The sequence below is a fragment of the Ochotona curzoniae genome, unplaced genomic scaffold, assembly GCF_017591425.1.
Source record: "Ochotona curzoniae isolate NIBS_2020 unplaced genomic scaffold, NIBS_Ocur_1.0 contig_3819, whole genome shotgun sequence".
In the NCBI taxonomy this organism is placed as follows: domain Eukaryota; kingdom Metazoa; phylum Chordata; class Mammalia; order Lagomorpha; family Ochotonidae; genus Ochotona; species Ochotona curzoniae.
In genome coordinates this window covers 214578-236216 of record NW_024466004.1, presented here as the reverse complement: position 1 = coordinate 236216, position 21639 = coordinate 214578, and the positions used below count along the sequence as shown (strand labels likewise).

General features: G+C 52.3%; 2 protein-coding genes across 3 annotated transcripts; both read right to left on the bottom strand.

Moving 5' to 3' along the window:
- Nucleotides 1-2: 2 nt before the first annotated feature.
- PHF1 (PHD finger protein 1) lies at nucleotides 3-5026 on the bottom strand. Of its 2 annotated transcripts, none has more exons than XM_040983193.1 (15): nucleotides 4816-5026; nucleotides 3910-4084; nucleotides 3731-3812; nucleotides 3530-3625; nucleotides 3004-3104; nucleotides 2770-2918; nucleotides 2561-2656; nucleotides 2350-2418; nucleotides 2088-2211; nucleotides 1916-1983; nucleotides 1671-1775; nucleotides 1290-1539; nucleotides 1108-1202; nucleotides 800-880; nucleotides 3-640 (listed from the first exon to the last, which is right to left on the bottom strand). In XM_040983193.1, exons 2-15 carry the CDS (start codon nucleotides 4066-4068, stop codon nucleotides 352-354), a joined length of 1764 nt encoding a protein of 587 aa, XP_040839127.1. In that variant the 5' UTR covers nucleotides 4069-4084; nucleotides 4816-5026; the 3' UTR covers nucleotides 3-351. The 2 variants fall into 2 exon arrangements, with proteins under 2 accessions (XP_040839127.1, XP_040839128.1); XM_040983194.1 differs by having other exon boundaries at nucleotides 800-877.
- Nucleotides 5027-6382: 1356 nt separating this feature from the next.
- Nucleotides 6383-19804, bottom strand: KIFC1 (kinesin family member C1). The gene is made up of 11 exons (XM_040983192.1): nucleotides 19691-19804; nucleotides 13575-13712; nucleotides 13376-13475; nucleotides 12736-12789; nucleotides 12586-12636; nucleotides 11983-12383; nucleotides 9954-10733; nucleotides 9420-9710; nucleotides 9249-9322; nucleotides 9051-9126; nucleotides 6383-6567 (listed from the first exon to the last, which is right to left on the bottom strand). Exons 1-11 carry the CDS (start codon nucleotides 19700-19702, stop codon nucleotides 6523-6525), a joined length of 2022 nt encoding a protein of 673 aa, XP_040839126.1. The 5' UTR covers nucleotides 19703-19804; the 3' UTR covers nucleotides 6383-6522.
- Nucleotides 19805-21639: the final 1835 nt, after the last annotated feature.

The window sequence follows — 21639 nt, the reverse complement described above, 5'->3', positions numbered from 1 at the left end:
GCTTCGTTTGTTATTGTCTCTTTATTTCAACCATGATAGAGCCCAGAAGCTCATCTCATCCCCTTCCCCTCTTCAAGTCTTTGCACCCAGGGGTTAAATAATTTTTAAAAATATTTAAAAAGCTATAACAAAGTAACATAGAAGGGGAAGATGTGGGGGTGGTGAGGAATCCTGAAGGGGGCAGAGAAGAGACAGTCTTCCCTGTCCCAATCCCGATTCCAGCCTGGATAGTCGGGAGGGCGACCTCCCCCCCATCTGCCCAGGTACATCCCAGCTGTAGGTGAGGTGAGAGGTCAGGGTGTCAAAGTGCCGCCGTGTAATAAGCAGGGAAGTAGGCGGAAGTGGGACTGTTCAGAAGATGCCTCCTCCGCCCCACTCCACCAGGTACTGCACGGAGCCATCAGGCAGTATCCGCCGAGCAAGTATCCGCACAGGGTCTCCTCGGGACAGGTAGCCAACTCCACCACGGCCCCCTCCCCCAGTCCCAGGAGACAAGCCACGGCACAGGGTTGAAGGAGGCGCTGAGCGGCTAGGAGGACCTGGGGGCAGGACTGGGGCTGAGGAAGATGAGGCAGTCATTGAGTGGGGGGCACTTTGAGGGATGTCTGTGGGGAAACCAATGTGAAGTTCCAGGGGTGACCTACAGAGAGAGAGACAGCAGTTTTGAGTCAACAGAAATGGGCCAGGATTGATCAGAAATTGAGAGCTGGGGTGCACGTGTGGATCAGATGGGGCACAAAGCCATGGGGGGACACTAAGTAGCTTGATGGAGATGATATAATAAGACACAGATGCTCACCTGTCTGGGGGTTCACCCTCCCCAGAGGTCCCTGCAGTGCTGGCAGAAGGGTGGAAGGAGGCAAACATCCGGATAGGGCTGCTGGAGTTGGGAAGGCAGAAAAAGAGGACTTGAAGCAGAGGGAGAAGCAGAGTGCCAACACTCCCTCCAGGAAGCCTGCCTACCCCCAAGAACAACCAGACTCTGGTTCTAGAAGTCCTACAAGAAGTAGGTAGCTAAGGGAGGTGGAACAAAAGAACTCCAGGTAACAAAGTCCAGAGAACTGGAATGGGACCACATTTGGTTGGTGGGTTGGAGGAGTAACTGACCTGGGCAGGCAGCGGGCATCTGTGGGCCGGAAGTTGTAGCCGCTGCTGCCCTGGTAACTCTGGTTAGGGCTGGAGGGTGGTGGAGACACAGAGGCCTAGAAGGAAGGGCCAGGGACTGAGCGCTAATCCTTGATTCATTCCCACATCCCACCGCATCCCGTGGGGTTCCCCCACCCTAGTACCTGCAGTGCCCGCTGCATACGAGCCCGCTCTCTCTGCTCTAGGATCTCCATCTCGGGCTGCTGACGCACTGCTGAGGGTGGCCCCAGCTCCTCCACTTTCCCCTTCGGCCTCTTCCCCGGGGGCTCTGGCTCCGGCTCCGGCTCCAGCTCTGACTCTGGCTCTGGCTCTGGCTCCAGCTCTGGCTCCAGCCTCCGGCGCTTCCCCAGGGGACGTGAGACCCCTCCCCCAGGGCCCTGCCCTGAAGGGAAGCTGTAAGAGGCCTCCTTATCCCCCCAGCCCCCTCCCGGACACCCCAAAGACCTCCCCATCACTACATACACACAAATAATCCCCCAGACTAACTCCCTCAGAATTTCCCCCATCTCTCCTGGACCAGTGACCTGGTGGGGGCTCCATCTCCGGGAGTGGACTCCACAGGAGGAGGGATGCGAGCGTGGAGGCCAAATAAACATTTTCTCTTTTTGATCTCTCGTCCTGAAATGAAACTGAGCAGGTAAACTGCAGGTCAGTGATGCAGAAAAGTGAAGCTTCCCTTGCTCCTGGCCCACGTGGTCCTGGCCACGCCTGTGCCACTCCTCAACTGCTCCTCCACAACCCCCCATCCCTCCAGCTGCCTTCAACTCACCGATCCTTGTGACTGTTAAGGGCAGAGAGAAGCTTGGAAGAACGCTCTCCCTTGGGAGTGTCTGAAAGCTGGGAAGGAGAGAGGGGCTTAGGGAAGCAGTGAAGCACTCCCTTCCTGTCTAGTCTCCCTGTCCTACCCCAGGACCTTACTTAAAGCTCCACCATCCTTTTACCTCCCCCAGGAGCAAACTGTCCCAGTTCTCAAAGGTGAAGGGGAGGATCTCGCGGTCAAAATCAAAGTATTTCTTCTTACAGCAGACGCTCAGGTGGTAGAGGACAAGATGGGCCACATCAACCCTGGAGAAACCAAGTTGTCAAAGCCTCCGAACATCAGAAAAGCTGGGGGGTCAAGCTGGGCAGCTGGGGTATGTAAGGTGAGATCCTGAGGGTGCTGGGAAAGGAGGTGCCTTTGAGATCAGGCCCCATCCATCTTACCAGCGGAGCTGTAGCCTTCGAACTTTCTCAGGGCCCCCCCGGCACACGCAGCATTCAAATTCATAGAACCTGGACGTGGGCGGAACATATCCTCTAGTTGCAGACTGCCCCGAGGACTCCCGGGCAAGAAGGGGTGACAAGTGAGGAAATGTTGAGAGTTTGGCAAGGGAGCAGGATGTAAGGGCCTCCTGCAGGGTTGCCCTGGTCTCACCTGTCCCCATAGAGGAGGGGCTTGCTCAGACACTGGGTGCAGGCCTCGTGGAACCACTGCAGGCAGCTCTGACACTGCAGCATCTTCAGGTTCCACCTAGAGGGGAAGCACATGGACCTCCAGACACTGCCTTCCCCATCACTGCCCCCCAAACTTGCTCATCACTTCCCTCCTGACCCCCTCAGAGCTGCCACCCCATTACTACTCACTCCCCAGGGCCACCGCAGTAGCAGTAGCTCTGCTGTCGGTTGCTCAGGTGCCCAGCATCCCAGTCCAGCCCTTTGAGTCCATAGGGCAGTGACAGCTTCATGCCCAGCATGGCCCTGGCATAGGGGCCCTTCTTCAGTGCACCTCCCCTCTGCAGAAACAGGGGGCAAGATTTCAGCTGCCTCAGCAGCTGGGAGAGGCTCCCACAGGAAGGGGCAACAGGAGACTTCCTTTACCTTGGTGGCGATTGCAAAGATGCACTGGCGGCACACCCAGGAGGTGCCGTCTCCCTCACCAGGGGCTGGGGCCCTGGGAACATGGCAGTCCTGGTGATAAGCTGAAGAATGACATTGTTCACATTGTGTACCTATTTGCGCTTGTTACTGAGATTCCAACATTTTGATCCATCTTGCTTAAACCTAGACCACATGGTTCTGCTGGAGTGAGGGCATTATCTAAAGATGATATCAGTGAGGAAACTAGAGGTTTAGGGACTTGCCTAAGGTCACATGGTTAGAGAAAGATGTCTTTGAATCACCTTCTGCCTGTTAAACTCAGGTCACCTTCAGTTCATGGCTGCCCCTCCCTGTGCTGCAAGGGGGCAAGGTTTCAGGCTTGAACAGACTGGCCCGATCAGTGGCACTGATGAGAGGCCAGAAGAGATGACCTGACACAGGACCAGTGCTGGAGGGAAGGCCTCGAGACAGCCTGGCAGGCCCAGAGCCAACTTCACCAAGCAGCTCAGGTATGTTGCTCTCTTACCATGGCGACACTTCTCACAGCTGACCAGCCGGTTCCCAGGGACCACTGCTTCAGATCGACAGACGCAGCAGATGAGTTCCTCCCCGGGCAGGGCAGCTGCGAGGGAACACTGTGTCAGTAGGCCAGCCCTCGGGTGGCTTTCTATCCCAGGCAAGGTCACTGTTTGCCATGGACTGCAGTCTCAAGGTCTCTGAGTCTCACCAGGGCTAATGTCTTTCCATAGAACCAGAAACTGGGAGTCATCCTCAAACTGGACCAGACACACCTCCCGAGTGCTGTCCACCTGGAAAGGGTGAACACATGGCATGCAGTGGGAGCCAGGATTCCATCAGGGAACTGATGGATCAGTGAGAAGGTCAGAGGTCAGAGGTAGGTCTTACCTTCTTGATGGTGCCCAAGTAGAGCAGCCCATCGGTCCATCTGGCCAGTACATCTTGACCCTCCCACAGCCGAGGCCTGGTGCCTGAGGTGGGAGCAGGGGAAGCTGGGTCCCAAAGGGAGGGCGCACTAGAGCGGCTCAGCCGGGGAGACTGCGCCATGGCATCCTGGGGGGGCCTAGCCAGGAAGGGGGTGGGAAAGTGGTGGTTATGAATGCTGAGAAAGCCCATTTTTCCTTCCAGAACCAAGTATCTCATGCTCTCCAGACCCCAACACCACTTGAGTACTCCTCCCAGATTCCTGATTCCAAAACTCTTCCAACTTTAGTGGCCAGTTCTCCCAGCCACCCTCCCCTGAACCCAGTTCTCTCATTTCCCAGCTTCCAGAGCTGTCCTGGGGTACTAATAGCCTAGTCTTTAGATTTGGGGAGAAATCATAATTGGAGAAGTAGCGATTACCCCTCAGTTTCACCTTCTGCTCAGAGATAGCATAATTGGGTTCTGTGTGTTCCAGGCATGTGTTGAGAGAGCTTTTCTGGAGATGTTTTCCAGAGGAGAAACAGCTGTCTGCTATCTCACACACAACAATTTTTCCTAGTGCCAGGGTATGTCAGGTCACCCTCAAATTCGGGGCTCCCTTACCGCTGAGTTAGGTATGTCAGGTCACCCTCAAATTCAGGGTTCCCTTGCCCCTGGGTTAGGTAACTTCCCTGAGTGCCCTGGGAGGGGGCGTGTCCCGGTCCAGCTCTCTTCCCCACGATGGCAAGTCGGAAAAGAGACTCCAGTCGGTCGGCCCTGCCCGACCCGAGGCCAGAGCTGCACAAGGGTCTCCCACCCCGCGCCCCGCGAGTGGACCCCTGGCTCCCTGTCCGCACCCCCCCCCACTGGCGCCTCCTGCCGCCTCCTTACCGGTGACAGCTGGGGCCGCCGGGAGCCAGGCACAGGCAGATGGAGGAGACCTAGGCGAGCCCTCCGTGCGGGAAGGGCACGTCCAGGCGCTGAGAGCCGTGCAGACTGAGGCCGGGGGTCCCCAGGCCCAGACCCTCCGTCCCGGCGGCTCTGGGGCGTATGACGCAGCAGCCAAAGCAGCCAAAGCAGCAGCACAGCAAAAGGAGGCGGCGGGGGGAGGGAGGGGAGGGGAGGGGAGGGACAGCCGGGCTGGGGGGAGGGTGGTGGGAGGGGAGGACTTGGGGGTAGGAGGAGCTGAAAGGGGGGGCGGGCACCACCTCACCCCACCTCCCTCACCTCCAGCGTGCCTGGAGGGCGCCTCGAAAGCGGCTTCCCCCTCACCGGTTTGGGGCGTCAGTAGTGGAACCCTCAAGGGGAGGGAATCCCCGTGGCCCCTTCCTCTGAGGGGAGACTTGCCTTTGGGGCAAAAGGGAATCCCCCTCCCAAGATTGGCCCCCCACCCCATGTTACATCCGTTAGGTGCCCCACCCCCCTTGGTCACTCCAAGTCCCGCCCCAGGCCCCAGTTCACGGCCCCGCCCTCCATTCACCCTTCCCCTTACCCCCACTCTGCCCTCCTCCCAGAGGTTGCCCCTGGCCCCGCCCGCTCCGTGGCAAGCAGGGCCCCCCCCCACATACACCCAGCCCCGCGCCTCTGCGCACGCGTGGCACCTCCCGCGCACGGCACCTGGGAGAACCGAGTCCCTCCTCTAGCGGGCGGCAGCCGATGGCGGTTGGCGCGAGGGGCGCGGCGAGGGTGCGCGCCCGCCCACTGCCGGGGCGGGCACAAGGACGAGGGCCAGTTCCCGAGGCAGTGACGCCACCAGGGGCCAGCCAATAGGTAGGGGAAAGGCAGCGCCCCGGCTGTTCGAACAGGAAGACATGGAAAGGCGGGAGGAGAGGACCAGCAGTTGGTGACTGGACGCGCCGCCCCTGAACTCGGGTTCCCAACTTGCCGCAGGGTTGGAAGCATTGCAGCTGTGGTGCTGGTAGGAAAGGGCAACTTCGTGACCGTGCTGGAATTCTGCATGACCTAATTGGTACGTCTCATTGACGTAAATGACACAAGTACCATGAAGTTGCAACCTGGGGGCCAGGGGCCATTTGTGAAGTGAACCAGTAGATGGAAGACTTCTAATTTTGCCTTCCAACCAAGTATTAAAAAATTGTGTGTGGTTTAAGTCATTGGAACCTTGCCTCCCACGTTGGGGTGCCCGACTTTGCTTTCAGTTCCAACTCTTCTGCTGTTGTGACCCTAGGAATCTGCAGGTCCCTGCCCCCCAAGGAAAGACTGGATTCTGGGCTCCTGGTTTCAGCCTGGACCTGTTGTGGGCATTGGGAAGTAAACTAGCAAGTGAAAGAGCTTTCCATGTCTCCTCTCTCTGCTTTCAAAAAAAGAACGATATTTTTAGAAAAGCCTAATCCCACACACATGGCGGGGTAGACTGCGCCACAGTTTCTATCTTCACAGATATGAAAAACATCTTCTTGGGTTAACTGCTAATAAAACCTTTATTTTTTTTAAAAAAAAAAAAAGCAAAGCAACTATTTATTTGATAAACCGGGTACATAGGACCCTCCACCTAGTGAAGCACCCCTTACCAGCCGCCTCCCCTAAACTCAGGCTCACACGTACACCCACATGCACACAAAGAAACAGGATCCATCTTCATTTCTTGTTGGCCTGGGCAGTACCAATAATACACTGGTTCACCTGCGGGAAGAGACAGAATAAAAAGTTTGCAGAAAAGAACATTTTCTCTAAGATCTCTGTCTTCAGGAAATCCTGAAATAAGGGTCCTGAAGGAAGGAAGCTCCAGAGGCAGGTCCCAGCCAGTTCTGTGCCAGGTGGGTATGGAGATGAAAAGGCCTTGGAAGAGTGGGGAACTCCCAAGTGAAGAGAGAGGTGGAAGAGGGGCTGATGTAATGACAGAACATAGCTGATTCTTCATGTCCCAGCTGTTCGACTTCCCTTTCAGCTCCCTGCTGATGGCTTGAGAAAGAAGTGGGGTACGTCCCAGGTCCTTGGACCCCTACATCCATGTGGAAGACCCAAAACTCCTGGCTCCGGATGGGCTCAGCTCTGGCTGTTGGGACTGTTTGGGGAATGAACCAGAAGATGGAAAATCTTTGTCTCAAATTCTCTATAACTCAGGCCCAGTGGCGTGGCCTAGCGGCTAAAGTCCTCGCCTTGAGCGCACCAGGATCCCATGTGGGTGCCAGTTCTAATCCCGACAGCTCCACTTCCCATCCAGCTCCCTGCTTTGTGGCCTGGGAAAGTAGTCGAGGACAGCCCAAAGCTTTGGGACCCTGCACCTGTGTGGGATACCTGGAAGAGGTTCCTGGATCCTGGCTTTGGATCAGCATAGCATTGGCCATTGCACTCATTTGGGGAGTGAATCATAAGATGGAAGATCTTTGTCTCTCCTCCTCTCTGTATATCTGACTTTCCAATAAAATAAATAAATCTTAAAAAAAAAATTCCCTATAACTCAAAGAATTTTTTAATAGTAATTAAAAACATAATGACTGCAAAGGATTGGTATGCCTGCACTAAACAATGCTGCTGGTGCCATGTCTCCAACAGTTAAAATAACAGCACTTTATTATTATTATTATTTTTTAATAACAGCATTTTAAACAAGTATTTTCAATTAAGGTTATCTATATCTTTTAGACATAATGCTACTGTCATACAATAGGAATACAGTATAGTGTAAACTTCTGTATGCACTGAGAAGTAAGATTCATGATTAGTCTTATTGCAGTGTCTACCTCATTGCAGTGGCCTGGATGAACCCATAATACCTCAGCTGTGCCTGGAGATGGCAGGGGCAGCTCTTCATAGAATAGTTAATTAGCCAATGCAGAACTGAGAAGGTTGGGAAGGAACCATTTTAAATCCCCTAATGAAATCTCTGATCTGGGCGAGATCATTGTTTCAGAAAATCACTAGGTGAAAATGCTGATGGGAAGTTTAAAATGGATCATTCTAGGTTGAACAGCTAAGTATTGGGGACCTTCTGACAGGACACATAAGAAATATCCTGTACCATCTTGGCAATGGACTCGACTAAAGTCTACTCAAACCTCTATTAGACAGCAAAACCAGCCAAACTCATGAATATGGTATATTCGATAGGAAAAATGACCCTACTTCTTTTTTTCTTTCTTGCCCAACTTTGTTTCCCAGGCAGCAGCCCTGAGCTGTCATGGCCATGGACCCTACTTTTTTTAACAAATAAACGGTATAAGGGAATGGGACCTGTTCTAGATTAAAAAGGAAGTGGGATACTTCAACCAAAACAGATGGCCTCTGTCAGGATGCTGATAAACCTAATGCATACATAAGACAATTGGGGTCGGTGGGTTATGCTGGCTGTTTTTTCTTCTGATCTAACCCCATGCTAATGTGCCTAGGAGGGTGTGGAGAATGACCCCAGTGTTTGGGCCCCTGTCACCCGGGATGAAGTTAGTGACTCTTGGCTTCAGCTTAGCCCAGACCTGGCTACTGCAACCACTTGGGGAGTAAATCAGTGGACGGAAGATTCCTGTCTCTCCCTTTTTGTTGCTCTTTCAAATAAATAAATCTTAAAAAAAAAAAAAAAAAGGTCAACGCGGCCTTATGGGTCATAGAAAAAGCATGGAAGCAATCTAAGTGTCCAGTACAGGGAACTGGTGGATAAATCCTAGTGTCTCCAAACAGTGCAGTCTTAGGTCAACCTAAAAATAACAACTTCATCTCTGAGGGGAGGAGGCTGTTTTGTTGCACAAAAAAAAAAAAAAAAAAAAGAAGCAGAACTACTTGTAGAATGAGATAAGGAAAAGGATTAGAAATTACGTATAGTTTCTACTTGGACAAACAAAAGTGACACTGGAAGGATAAACAATAAATGATAAAAATGACTTTACAGGAATGGAAGATGGAGTGGACAGGGCTAGTGATAATAACATTTCATTGTGTTATGTATAGCTAGCTCTCAATATAGTTTTGACCTTTTTGTCATCTGTTTTAAAAACTTAATTCAAAACCCATAAGTTAAAAATGGAACCAGGTAGGCAGTGCTCAGATGCCTGCCGGATGTGAATTGCTTCTAGGAAAGTATGGCCCCGGCCTGGAAGACAGAGGGGTCAGGATGGAGAGGCCTGCAATCAGCCAGGGCTCCTAAAAGGACCTGGCCTTGGTGTTAACCGCACCTTGGAGGCAAAGCGCAGACTGTTGAGGGATTCGGAGGCGTTCTCTTCCAGAGGGGAAATGTTCACAAACATGAGCCTGTGAGAAAAAAGGAGGCCCAACCTCAGTAATAGCGATCAGCAGAGCCCGGCCAGGTCCCCTCTCAACCCTAACTCCACACAACAGATCCTACTCAATCCCTCTCGTGCACGTTCACTTACATCTTAGCGCTGCCACCCAGAGAGTTCTGCAGCAGATACGTAAGCTTGCTGTTCCGGTAAGGGACGTGAGACTCCTAGGAAGTTGAGCAGGAACACACGGATCAGGTAGGGCAAGCTTCCACACAGCCAGTTGGTCCCCCAGGCTCACTTGCTTACGCCCCCTTTCCTCACCTTGTTGCTCAAGGCCATGATGACCAGGCCCAGCGTGGACAGACTGCTGTTAATGGCCTGTGTTTCCCGAAGACGCTCCCGCTCCCCGGGGCCGAAAGCTAAGCTGGGGTCTAGCCGTTCACTCCCAGCCAGATCCACAAGGTTGAGGGGGGCCCCACACTGCAGGCCTCGGCTAGCATGCTCCCCCGTGATCTGCAACTGGAACACGCTGTGGCTGCGTGACGACCGCTCATTCTGTGCTGTGCGAGCCACGGCCCGATTCTGGTGGGCTAGATGGAGCAGGGCCTCCACCTGGGGATGTGGGGCAGCAAGAACAAAGACAGAAAGTTAGTATAGTGGTCCTGTCCCCGCAGCACTTGGGTCGCTTCTCTCCAGTGTCTGCTTATGCCATAGATGCTATCCCTCATCGCCCAATGTAGCAAACTATCCCACATCCTCTCCATCCCATAATCTCCTTGCTCTGCAGACTCCCACCTTGTGGCGCCAGGCCCTCTCTTCCCCACCGCTCAGTTCTAGTGCCCTCTGTGTCCTTACCTCCTTCTCACAGGACACAGGGACATATCTGGCATTGGTGACAGTGAGTTCCTCGCTCCCTGGTCCTGCACGGCGAATCTCACACTCTCCTGCTTGGCCCTTCCGTGTTCCAGTGGCCAGCAAGTCTCGGACAGTCTCATTGTAGATCTCTACATAGCTTGCCACAAAGCTGTAGGTCCAGCCCTGGCCACTCAGCTCCTGGGCCACGGAGAAGAGGTGTTGCATGGCCCGAGGAATCAGCCCCTTCAACTGGGGGTCTTCTCCAGGCCCGCCTTCCATTGTGAAGGTCTTGCCACTGCCTGTCTGGCCATAAGCAAAGATGCATACGGGGTAGCCGTCCAGGGCTGATTGGACAAGCATAGCAATCTCCTCAAATACTTCATCCTGTTTAGTTCCTGGTGGGAATACTCGGTCAAAGGAGAAATCATGGCGGGTGGTGGGAGCTGGTGCCCCATTCAGGGTTCCACGCCGATCATCAGAGCGAGAGAGGGTAAGGCGGTTTGAGAGATCAGCAGGCCCGCCAGGGCCAGGGGGAAACAAGAGGAAGCCAGGGGATGGGGTGGGCTCCCCTGGAAGGACAGGGCGGACCCGGCAGAATACCCGGATGTTGCCCTTAAGTTCCTGCAGCTGGTTGTGCAGGCGCCGGCGCTCCATCTCTAGACTGTGGAGACGGTCTCCTCGCTCAGCTAGTAAGGCCGCCTGGGCTGCTGTCTCCTCTCGCAGAGACGCCACCTCTGCTTGGCTGCTTGACAGGGCAGCCTCTGAAGCTTCTAGCCTCCTCTGTCCAGGAGAGAAAAGACACAGAAAGTGAGATGCAACCAAGAGTAAACAAACCACAGACAGCAGGCATTGTGGCCACTGCCTTAACCCACTAGCATCTTCCATCAAAATGCTGGTTTGAGTCCCAGTTGTTCCATTTCTGATCCAGCTCCCTGCTAAAGCAGCAGCAGATGGCTCAAGTGCTTGGGTCCCTGCTCCTGTGGGGGAGACCTAAATGGAACTCCCACTGTGGTCATTTGGGGAGGTAACTAATAACCAGTCATTTTTTCTCTCTCCTCTTCCCCCACCTCCACTGTCACTCTGCCCCTGTCAAATAAAATAAATCTTAAAAAAAAATCATGTGACTAAGATGGCATGGGAGTGAGGTGGAGTCTCTTACTCTCAAGGACCTCCCAATCTGGCAGAAAACAAAGAATTACAGGACTAGGATATGCTAGTATTCCCTAAGACTACAGGAATATCCAGGAGGACATGAAGAAGATTATGATCAGGATGAAATGCACAAGTTTGTGTGTAAAACAAAGGACAAGCTGAGCACAGAATGAAAATAACAAAAAGGGTCCGATGCGATAGCATAATGGTTAAGGTCCTCGCCTTGAACACACCAAGATCCCATGTGGGCGCCGGTTCTAATCCTGGTGGTCCTGCTTCCCATCCAGCTCCCTGCTTGTGGCCTGGGAAAGCAGTGGAGGACGGCCCAAAGCCTAGGGACCCTGTACCCGTGTGGGAGACCCAGAAAGAAGTTCCTGGCTCCTGGCTTTGGATCGGCACAGCACCAGCTGTTGCAGCCACTTGGAAAGTGAATCATTGGACAGAAGATCTTCCTCCCTGTCTCTGCTCCTCTCTGTATATCTGCCTTTCCAATAAAATAAATAAATCTTAAAAAAGAAAATAACAAAAAAGGGAAATACAAATACAAAATGCCCGGAAGTGACAAACCAGTCATTTGAGAGACTGCAAGTCATTCAGTCTAGTTGCAATTCCACCAAGAATCACGGGAAGAGGGAAAGCATTACCACAGGGGTTTGTGACTGTGATGGGACCAGAAAAGCCGGGGTATGGGGGAGGGTAGAAGACTAGGGGATGCGCAGATCCAAGCAGGAGCTAGGAACACAAAGTCAAGGAGAGCGACAGAGAGGCAGACAGCAAGTCAGAACCACAGCTGAATAGGGCAGACCAGTGAGCCCTCAGTGGGTGGCATGATCTCTGCTGAGGTGGGGTCGGCACCGGGTGGGAATCCAGCCCTCACCTCCTGCTCCTCCAGTCGGCTGGCCAGGCCCCTCCGCTCCTCCTGCAGCTCCAGCTGCTCTTTCTGAAGCTCCTGCACCAGGCTTTCCTGTGTGCCCAGCCGTTCTTCGAGCTCCAGGACCCGGGCACTCCGTCGCTTCAGCTCCTGCTGGCCCTGCTCGGCCTGGGTCTGAACCCTGGCTAGTTCTTCCTTCAGTGTGCTGCGCTCTGTCCCCAGGGCCTTGGCCTGTTGCTGGGCCTCTCGGAGTTGATCCTGCAGCTGCTGGTTCTCCTGGCTCAATGTCTGGGTCCTCTCACGGCTTCGTTTCAGCTCTGCGGTCATGTCACACAGCTGACCCTTTAAGTCCCAGGCAGGACGTTTGCCAGGTTTCTTCCCTGCCCCCACGGGAGGAGCAGCTGATGCTAAGATGGCACAGAAAGGACAAAGGTCAGGGGTCGCGGGTATCCATCCTTCGTCCATTCTGGCATTTAGGGCCGCCATACCTGATGCTAAATCTGTCTTCTTCCATTTCAGGATGGAAGAATCCCACTGGGTTTTTCTGGGCACTTACCACCTCCTCTGCCCTATCCCCAGCCTCACCCAATGGGTATGTTTGTCACCTACTGCCAGGCTTCTGGGCAGGAGCAGCAGGGACTGGCTTCTGGTTCTTCAACACTAGAAAAGTGAAAAGCTGTCAGGAACCACAGGAGCAGCGTCCCTCCACCATTCTCTCTTCACATGCACCCCAAATCCCTTCTCAGCCCCAGCTCCTACCTGGAGCAACACTTGTGGAACACCGGGCGCCTACATTCTTGGGAACTTTTTGAGCTGTCCAGAGATGACAGAAAGGAGAAAGTCAGTATTACTCTTACAGGAACACTTTCACGAGCTGGGACAGGTGAGGCGTTTTCTCTGAGGATCAGAAACAAGGCCACATGGGCATGCACCTTCTCAGCTATGTAAATAATATTAAAAACAAAAATTTTAAAAGAAAAAAAGAAAGAAATATGGCAACTTCCCTTGTCCTCTAACTCTGTCCCTCTCCTAACGATACTCCTCTGAGGGCAAGAAATCATTTGGCACGCTACAAAGCAAGGTGGACTAAGATAAATGAAAAAGCAGGGGAAAATCAGAACGTTACGTAAAGGAGGTTACCATTTGGGCAGAAACAGGGGGAACAAGTCCACACATGCTCAAATACCCATACAACTTCCCCGTAGGACACACAGTTGCCTCTGAGAAGGAAAATCGGGCAGCTAAGTAAGGGACTGCGGTAGGACATTTTGTGCCAGTCAATTCTGCACTAAGTGAAATGTACTATCAATTCAAACCAGACTAAAAGTCAAAGAGAAGGAATAAAAGTTGAAGCATTCGACTCCTGTGCCCTTGGCCCCTGGCTCATCCCTGGGTTCACCTGTGATCCGGCCTTGGGTCTGGGACCCCGTGCTGAGTGGTGGCGCTCTGGCACGGGATGAGTCTGTTCTGGTGGACGCACCCAGGACCCTTGTCCGTTTCTGCGAGAGATTAGGATAAGAACCATTGAATCTCTTCTCTCTCTCACACACACACACGCATAAGCTACACACATATGTGGCTTTTTAAACCCAGCTCACCTTTTCAGGCTCCAAGGCATTTTCCGTCTGATCAGGCCCCCTCTTGCGGCTGCTTTCTGGAAGAGGAAGTCGGGACGAGCCCTTAACCAGGGGTGTCTTCAGCTCTACGTTCCCCCTCACTTCCAACAGCGGAGGCCTCTAGTGGACAAACAAAAACTGTTTGAACGATGGCCACGACCCCAAAAGTCACTCAAAACTCCCCTTTTGGTTTCCCAGTATCAATTCTCAACATCAACAACAATTATTAACTGAAGACAACTTGTGCTGAAAGCTAGGACTCAGAGTTGATGTGCCATTCAAATAGCAGAGGTGGGACATGGAGTAGGCATTTGCCCTGGTGGCTAAGATGCTGGTAAGACACCCATTAGTGTTCAGAGTGCTTGGGTTCAAGTCACAGCTCCACCTCCCAGTTCATACACCTAAGAATGTACACCCTGGGAGGCAGTTAAGCTGCTGCCTGCAGTATGGCATCCCATATGGGCACCAGTTCGAGTCTGGGCTTCTCCACTCCCAATCCACTCCTGCTATTAATAGGACCTGGGAAGGCAGGGGTAAGAAGGCTCAAGTGTGTAGACCCCTGCACCCATGTGGGGGACCTAGATGAAGCTCCTGGCTCCTGCATTCCGCCTGGCCCAGCCTTGGCTCTTATGGCCATTTGGGAGGTGAATCAATGGATAGGAGATCTCTCTCCCTGTAACCATGCCTTTCAAACAAATAAATAAAATTCTAAAAAGGAAGGAAGAAACAAAGAAAAAAGAAAGGAAGAGAGGGAGAGAGAGAGAGAAAGACCAGTGGCGTACCACAGTAGGTTAAGCCTCTATCTATGGTGTTGACATCCTTATGGGCACTGAGTGAAGTGCCAGCTGTCCCACTTACAATCCAGCTCCCTGCTAATGTACCTGGAAAAACAGTAAAAGATGGCCCAAGTCCTTGCATGGAAGACCCAAAGAAGCTCCAGCTTCCAGAAGGCTTCAGACCAGCCCAGCTCTGGCCATTGTGGTTATCTGGGCAGTGAACCAGCAGATGGGAACATCTCCATTTCTCTGTCTCTCCTAACTCAGCCTTCCAATTAAGTCCTTATCTGTTTTGTTCACAACTATCAAAATAGAGGGACTAGAACAATGTCTGCCACCTGGTAGGATTCTGTGGTTTTTGAAGGAATTAAATGTCCATGAGGGGAATATTTAAAATAAGCTGTGACATATCCAACTAATAGTTTATACCGAAATAAAAAGGGAAAACAATGTGTGACATTTTTACCTGCCACCTGTAAAAATGTGCAGAAGGAAGGCTTATTTTAATCATACATACTATGAGAATTAATTTTTTTCTTTAAGTATTCCAGTGCCAAGCATTAAATTGGTTTTTATAATCCATGCCCTTCTACCTCTCTACACTACCACAATGGACCATGACAGACTTACCTCCTAGGCCTAGCGTGGTAGCCTAGCAGCTAAAGTCCTCGCTTTGCACGTGCCAGGATCCTGTATGGGTGCTGGTTCTAATCCCGACAGCCCTGCTTCTCATCCACCTCCCTGCTTGTAGCTTGGGAAAGCAGTCGAAGACAGCTCAAGGCTTTGGGACCCTGCACCCGTGTGGGAGACCCAGAAGAAGCTCCAGGCTCCTGGCTTCAGATCAGCACAGCACCAGCCATTGTGGTCACTTGGGGAGTGAATCAATGGACAGAAGCTCTTAAAAAATAAATAAATAAATGCTTTAATATTTTAAAGAGAGAGATCTACCTCCTATCTTTCTGCTTCTTAAATAAAATAAAAATAAATTTTTAAACTAGCTTTTAAAAAAGATTTATTTATTTTTATTGGAAAGTCAGATATACAGAGAGGAGGAGAGACAGAGAGGAAGATCTTCCCGTCCATTGATTCACTCCCCAAGTGACTGCAATAGCTAGAGCTGAGCTGATCCAAAGCCAGGAACCAGAAGCTTCTTCCAGGTCTCCTACACAGGTGCAGGGTCCCTAGGCTTTGGGCTGTCCTCCACTGCTTTCCCAGGCCACAAGCAGGGAGCTGGATGGGATGCGGGGCCTCTGGGATTAGAACCAGCACCCATACGGGATCCTGGCATATGCAAGGCAAGAACCTTAACCATTACACTATTGCGCTGGGCCCCAAACATATAACCTTTTATAAGAACAGACATCCAGGAGCCTACATTATGGCATAGCATATTAGGCCTTTGTAATTCTGGCATTCCATATGAATCCAGGTTCCAGACACAACCCACCCACTTCCTATCCAGCTCTCTGCTAATGAACTGGAATAGCAGTGGAGGATGGCCCAAGTATGTAGGCTCACTCATGGGAAATACTAATGAAACTCCAGGCTCTGCCCAGGCTCTGCCCAGGCTCTGCCCAGGCTCTGACTGCTATTTGGGGAGTGAACCAGCAGATAGAAGATCTCTCTCTCTCTGTCTCTCTTGCATTCCCTATAGCTATACCTTTCAAGTAAACAAAAAATAAATCTTTTTTGTTTAAAGCACATCTATCCAGTTGTTTTTTCTTTTTTTTCAAGATTTGTTTGTTTGAAAGCCAGAACTAGGCAGAAGAAGAGACAGGATCTTCCATCTGCTGGTTCACTCCCCATGGGACTGGCAATGGTCAGAGCTGGGACAGTTTGAAGCAAGGAGCCTAGAGCTTTTCAGGTCTCCCTGTGGGAGCAAAAGTTCAAGAACTTGAACCACCTTCTGCTGCTTTTCCAGGCACATCAGCAGAGAGCTGGACTGGGAATGGAGCAGTTGGGACTCAAACTGGCACCCAAATGGGATGTTGGCACTGCAGTCAGAGGTTTAACCTGCTACTCCAGGGAGCCTTTCCCCACGCCCCATCCTTGCTTACATTCATTTTCCAAGTTCCCAGATGAATGCCACTCACTTCACCACCTCACACACTGTTGTAGTAACCCTCCCTCCGCTCCTCCACTCCATCAACCTTTCTCCTGTGTGGGGTCACCTGAGCCTGTGTAACACAAGTGGTGACTTTTCTCAGCCTAGGAGTCTCCACTTGGCCTTCTCTGCTGGTTATCATCTTTTTCCCTTGCTGCCCTTCGCGGCAAAACTCCTCAAGGTGTTGTTTCTACAGTGTTCACGATGTCTCATTTCCCTCCCAAGCCCATTCCAATCAGGTATTCACTCCCATCATTCCAACAAAACTCCTGCAACTTCATGTTACTAAGTCAATTCTTCATCCTCCTGGGTCTTTTTATGACTTAATTATTTGAAAAGCAATGACAAAGAGAGACAGAGACAAAGATCTCCCATTAGCCACTTCACTCCCCAAATGCCCTCAACAGTCAGGGCTCAACCAGGGGCCAAAAACATCATCCAGGCTGCCCAGGTGGGTGGCAGGAAGCCAGCACTGGACCATCATCTGCTGCCTCATAGCAACAGCAGGAAGCTGGACGGAAGAGGAAAACTGGGCTTTGGTCCCAGGTACTTTATTATAGGATATGAGTGTCCCACTACCCCATGGTACCTGTTCTATCCTCATGCTCCTCTCTTTCTAAAGAGAGACTATTCTGAAAGGCAGAGTAACATAGTGTGGGTGGGGTGGGATTTCCATCCACTGGTTTACCCGCAGATGGGCACAAGAGCCAGGGTTGGTCAAGGCCAAGTCAGAAACTCCTTCTGGGTCTCCCATAGTGTATCAGGGGCCCATGCAGCGGGACTATCCTCTGTGCTTTCCCAGGAGCACTACCAAGAAGCTGGTTTGGAAGCAGAGCTCTGATGTGGGATGCTAGCCTTCTAAGCAGCAGCTTCATCCGCTACAGCATGTCAATCCAAACATTCCAAACATTCCCTGACCCATCTAGCAGCATTTAACACAATTCCTCACTCCCTCTGCTTTAACAGATTTTCTTTTCTTAGTCTCCAGAAGACCACCCTTTCTTAATTTTCCTGTCCTATGGAACAGGCCTATGGGACAGGCCTCCCTCATCTCTCCAAAGCCATCAGCTGTCTTCTGACTCTGTGACTACAGTCACCACCCGTACCTAGGACTTTAAAAACCGCTGATAGGCTGACAGTTCCCAAATATTCGTCTCTAGCCCAGACTTCACACCCGAACTTACCCGACTGCCTCCACCTGGAAGTCTAGTAACCAGCCTGCTGCTGCCAACCTGTCACACTTACTCCTCTTGCAGCTTTTTCCAACTCAGGTGGTCTAACTCCTCTTTCAGTTGCTCAGTCTAAAACTCCCAGCGTCTACCCTTTCTCTAACACATCACCTCCAATCTGTCTGCAAGCCAAGGCTGACTCCACCTTTCAACCACAGCCACAATCAGACCCTCTTGCGGCTCCTTCTTCCACTGTTCCCAGGCTGATCTCAGTCACTGTCCCATGGCACCCTGAGTGTTACACACCAGGATCTCTCAATAGGGCATTGATGGTCTTACAGCCTCCAGACAATGCCTTAAGACACTGTCGCTTGCAAGCAGCATCTGGCAGCAGAGGGCAGGGACCCTAAGCATCAGACCATGGACTGGACAGCTCCCAGAACCAAGTATGCACCTGCTGAGGTAGGAAAAGCCCGCTGCACTCCCAGCAAGCCTTGCTTGTACCTTTGCCCACTTGCAATCCAACCTCAAGGTGAGAGTGAACCTCTCAAACTCTAGGACAGATCGCATCTCTTCACCGAAGATGTTCAACTGATTCTCGATCGCTGGTCCCTACAATGGCCCCAAAGAGAGGGCAACTGTGATCTTATGCAAAGGTTCACTTTTCACTAGCTCGTCCTAAAATCCACATTTTTTTCATGAGCTTTCTGAAGATGTTCTGCACATGTAGATTTCAAAACAAAATTGGCACCAAAATAAAACTGACCTTTTTTTATAAAGATTTATTTATTTTTATTACAAATTCAGATATACAGAGAGCTGGAGAGATAGAGAGGAAGGAAGATCTTCCGTCCGATGATTCACTCCCCAAGAGAGTGCAATGGCCGATGCTGTGCCGATCTGAAGCCAGGAGCCAGGAACCTCCTCCAGGTCTCCCACATGGGTGCAGGATCCCAAGGCATTGGGCCGTCCTCAACTGCTTTCCCAGGCCATAAGCAGGGAGGTGGATGAGAAGTGGAGCTGCCAGGATTAGAACCAGCGCCCATATGGGATCCCGGCACGTTCAAGGCGAGGACTTTAGCTGCTAGGCCACGCCGCCGGGCCCAAAAATCTTTTAATTCCATTTCCACAAGCTTTCTGGGGTCCCCACAGATAACTGGAAGGTGTATGCCACTTTTGGCACTGACCAGCAGCTCCAGGAAGAAGGGGATTTGTATATTTGCAATTGCACCCTAAGCATTTACAATAACTCCTAGCATCTACCTAAGCTGTACATAGACCTGAGATTTTTTTAAAGTCACAACACACTCTGTTTCATTCTTCTGCTTCCCAAATACAAATACCATCCCATCAGGGCGAACTTCGCCTTTGAGTCAATCAGGATGTGAAATACTAATAAACAAAGGACACAGGGAAGACCTCTCCTCTGCCACCCCAGGTCAGCACACTCGCCGTCAAGCACAGGATGCAGTCCTCAATAAGCTCATGAAAAACACAAACTATGACAAACCGTGCATGAATCTCACAATCTTTTGCAAGGAAGTAAATTCTTTTAATTCTACTTTCCACGATCTTTTGCAATTTCCCCCGTGCACCCCTTTCCGCTGAAGAGGGGAGCCCATAGCCAGCTGTGGGGAGAACTAACCACATCAACCAGGAATCTACACAGCCTGGGATGGGAGATCTACAGCCCAGATTATCCCATTACCGCTCGCAACACCCAGAAAAAGCAAGAGGAACAACACACAGAGACGCCAAGTCCGCAGGTAGGGGTTCCCCGCCCCCCAACTCTTCCCACACACTGCAATCCTGAGTAACAACGAAGTGGAGGAAACATGCAGCACGAGCCTGGGAATTCTAAATGGGCAATCCTGAAAACACAACAAGGTGAGAAAGGCTGTGCCCTAGACACGAGAGTAGTGGGGAGCACACCGATGCTGCCCAGGACCCCCGCAGCAGCGGAGGAGCCCAGGCTAGGACGGCGTCGGGGCAGCCACCCGTTCGTTACCAGCCGCCAGGGGCGAGAAACAGGCGCCGACCGCTACTCACCTGCGGCTCCATGTCCACCTCGGTCTTACACACGTCAGGGGGTGCGCAATGGCAGAGGCCGGGACGCCGGGACTCCCGGGGCGCGCGCGTTCCGGCCCGCTCGTGATGCGGAGCTCGTGCGGTTCGGCTCGGGAGGGTCCCGCTGCTCCGCGCCACACCCGCCACTTTTGAATTTCAACGGCCGTCACCCATTCTCACCGCGCTGCTCACGCCTCGGCCAATCGTCGCCGTCGCCACCGCCGGGGACCAATCGCAGCGCTCTCTGCCTCACGAGGCCACACCCCCGCGCGACCCCTCCGACTCCTTCCTGATTCGCGCACCGGCTGAGGAACCCTCCCCCCACTTCCGGCCCCCACTGCTCCTCTCGGCGCTCCCCTGGGTCGCCGGGATGGCTCGGGACTTCCGCTGGGCTCCGGGCCGCCGCTCGCTACGTCAGCGAGGAACGTCAGAGGCAAGACGCTCAGGGGAATGGTGGACGGCGGGGACGCGGGAGCCCCGGAGAAGCACGCGTGCGCAAAGGGGAAGCCGTGCGGGGCGTGCGCCCCCTCTCGGCTGCCGCGGGGAACGCCGGCGTGACCGGGGCTCGGAGGCAGCCTCGCCTGGCCTCTGACGGGAGAGTTCGGGTTTCCCCGTATATGCCGTTTTCTCTGCAAATAATGGGACTTTTTGTGCGAACTGGCGCTCGGTGGATCCCATGATGAGGATTTTGTGCAGTCCCTTCCATCCCTACATCCCTGGACATTGTTGGACTTCAGAGCCCTGAACCCAGGGATGGTTTTTACTGTTTTCATTAATGCAGTATTCTACGCTTTCCGAATGCACGTGCTTTGTCTCGTTTAGTGGCATAAATTCGCTGAACTCTTACGAACTGCCAAGTGCTTTAGGTAGGTTATCTTCAAGATGGGAGACTGGTTGATAAAGGTTAAGCACGACTCTGGGGTCCCTTTGCTCCAAAATTCAAGCTGTTTCTGTTACCCGTGTTGCCTCTGACAATGCCAGCAACAAAGACCCCTTAACTATGAACAGTGTGTTGGTTAACCAAGTCATGCTACCGCATTTCTCTCCCTGAGTTCCCACCAGTCTTCAAGGTGGGCAGGGAGGGTACGAAGGGGTCTGTTCAAGGGCCCTGCTGCCCTCAAGACTGGCAGGAAGGGGACCCAAGCCGTTGTTAGCCAGCCCCAAGTGTCCCAAGGCTGGAGGTGTTGGGGAATAACCAACCTCTTGGAGTTGTCCAGAAGAGAGATTTACTGTGAAAAGTAACCAGGAGGAAGATACACTATCCACCGCCCTACCCCCTTAGCAAAAACCCTGCCTCCTGGAAAATCAGTTTGTGAGAGGTTCATAGCAAAGGCCAGGGATGTCCAGGATAGAGAACGAGGGTGGGGGTAGGGGTGGGACGCAGGAAGGCCCTTCCTGCTCACCATGTGTTTTGATATGTGTGATGTGCAAAACTGACTCAAAACGGTGTCTGGAAGCTTTAGCTGTTCCTTGTCCCTGATGATCTGGTTCCCTGCCACCCCCCGCCCCAAGTAGTCCACTCTTGCTAAAGCTTTCCTGAACATGCTAAAAATCCAGCTCCAGGTGGTGAGCTGCTGCAGGGGGACCCACATCCCTTGTCTGCTGGGTACCTGTATTCCAGGCCCTCCCAGACTCTGACCCCGTTCCTAGCCACTCCTGTGGGTGACCAGGATTAAGCTCTGGACTTTTCCAGGCTCACCCAGCAGCAAGCTGTGTAAGAAGCAGAACCAAGCTCCTATAGGACACTGGCATTGCAAGTGGCAACCTTTGTCACAAAGTGGCACATTGTCCAACACCAGCCCCCAAGATGGTGCCTCCTTGCTGTGTGTCCTTACAGAGCCAAAGTCAGAGAGGTGTTAAACTAATTCCTTCCAGCCCATTTGTAAGACACTAATCCACTTTGATCACATCCCAAGGGTGCCCACCAGTTA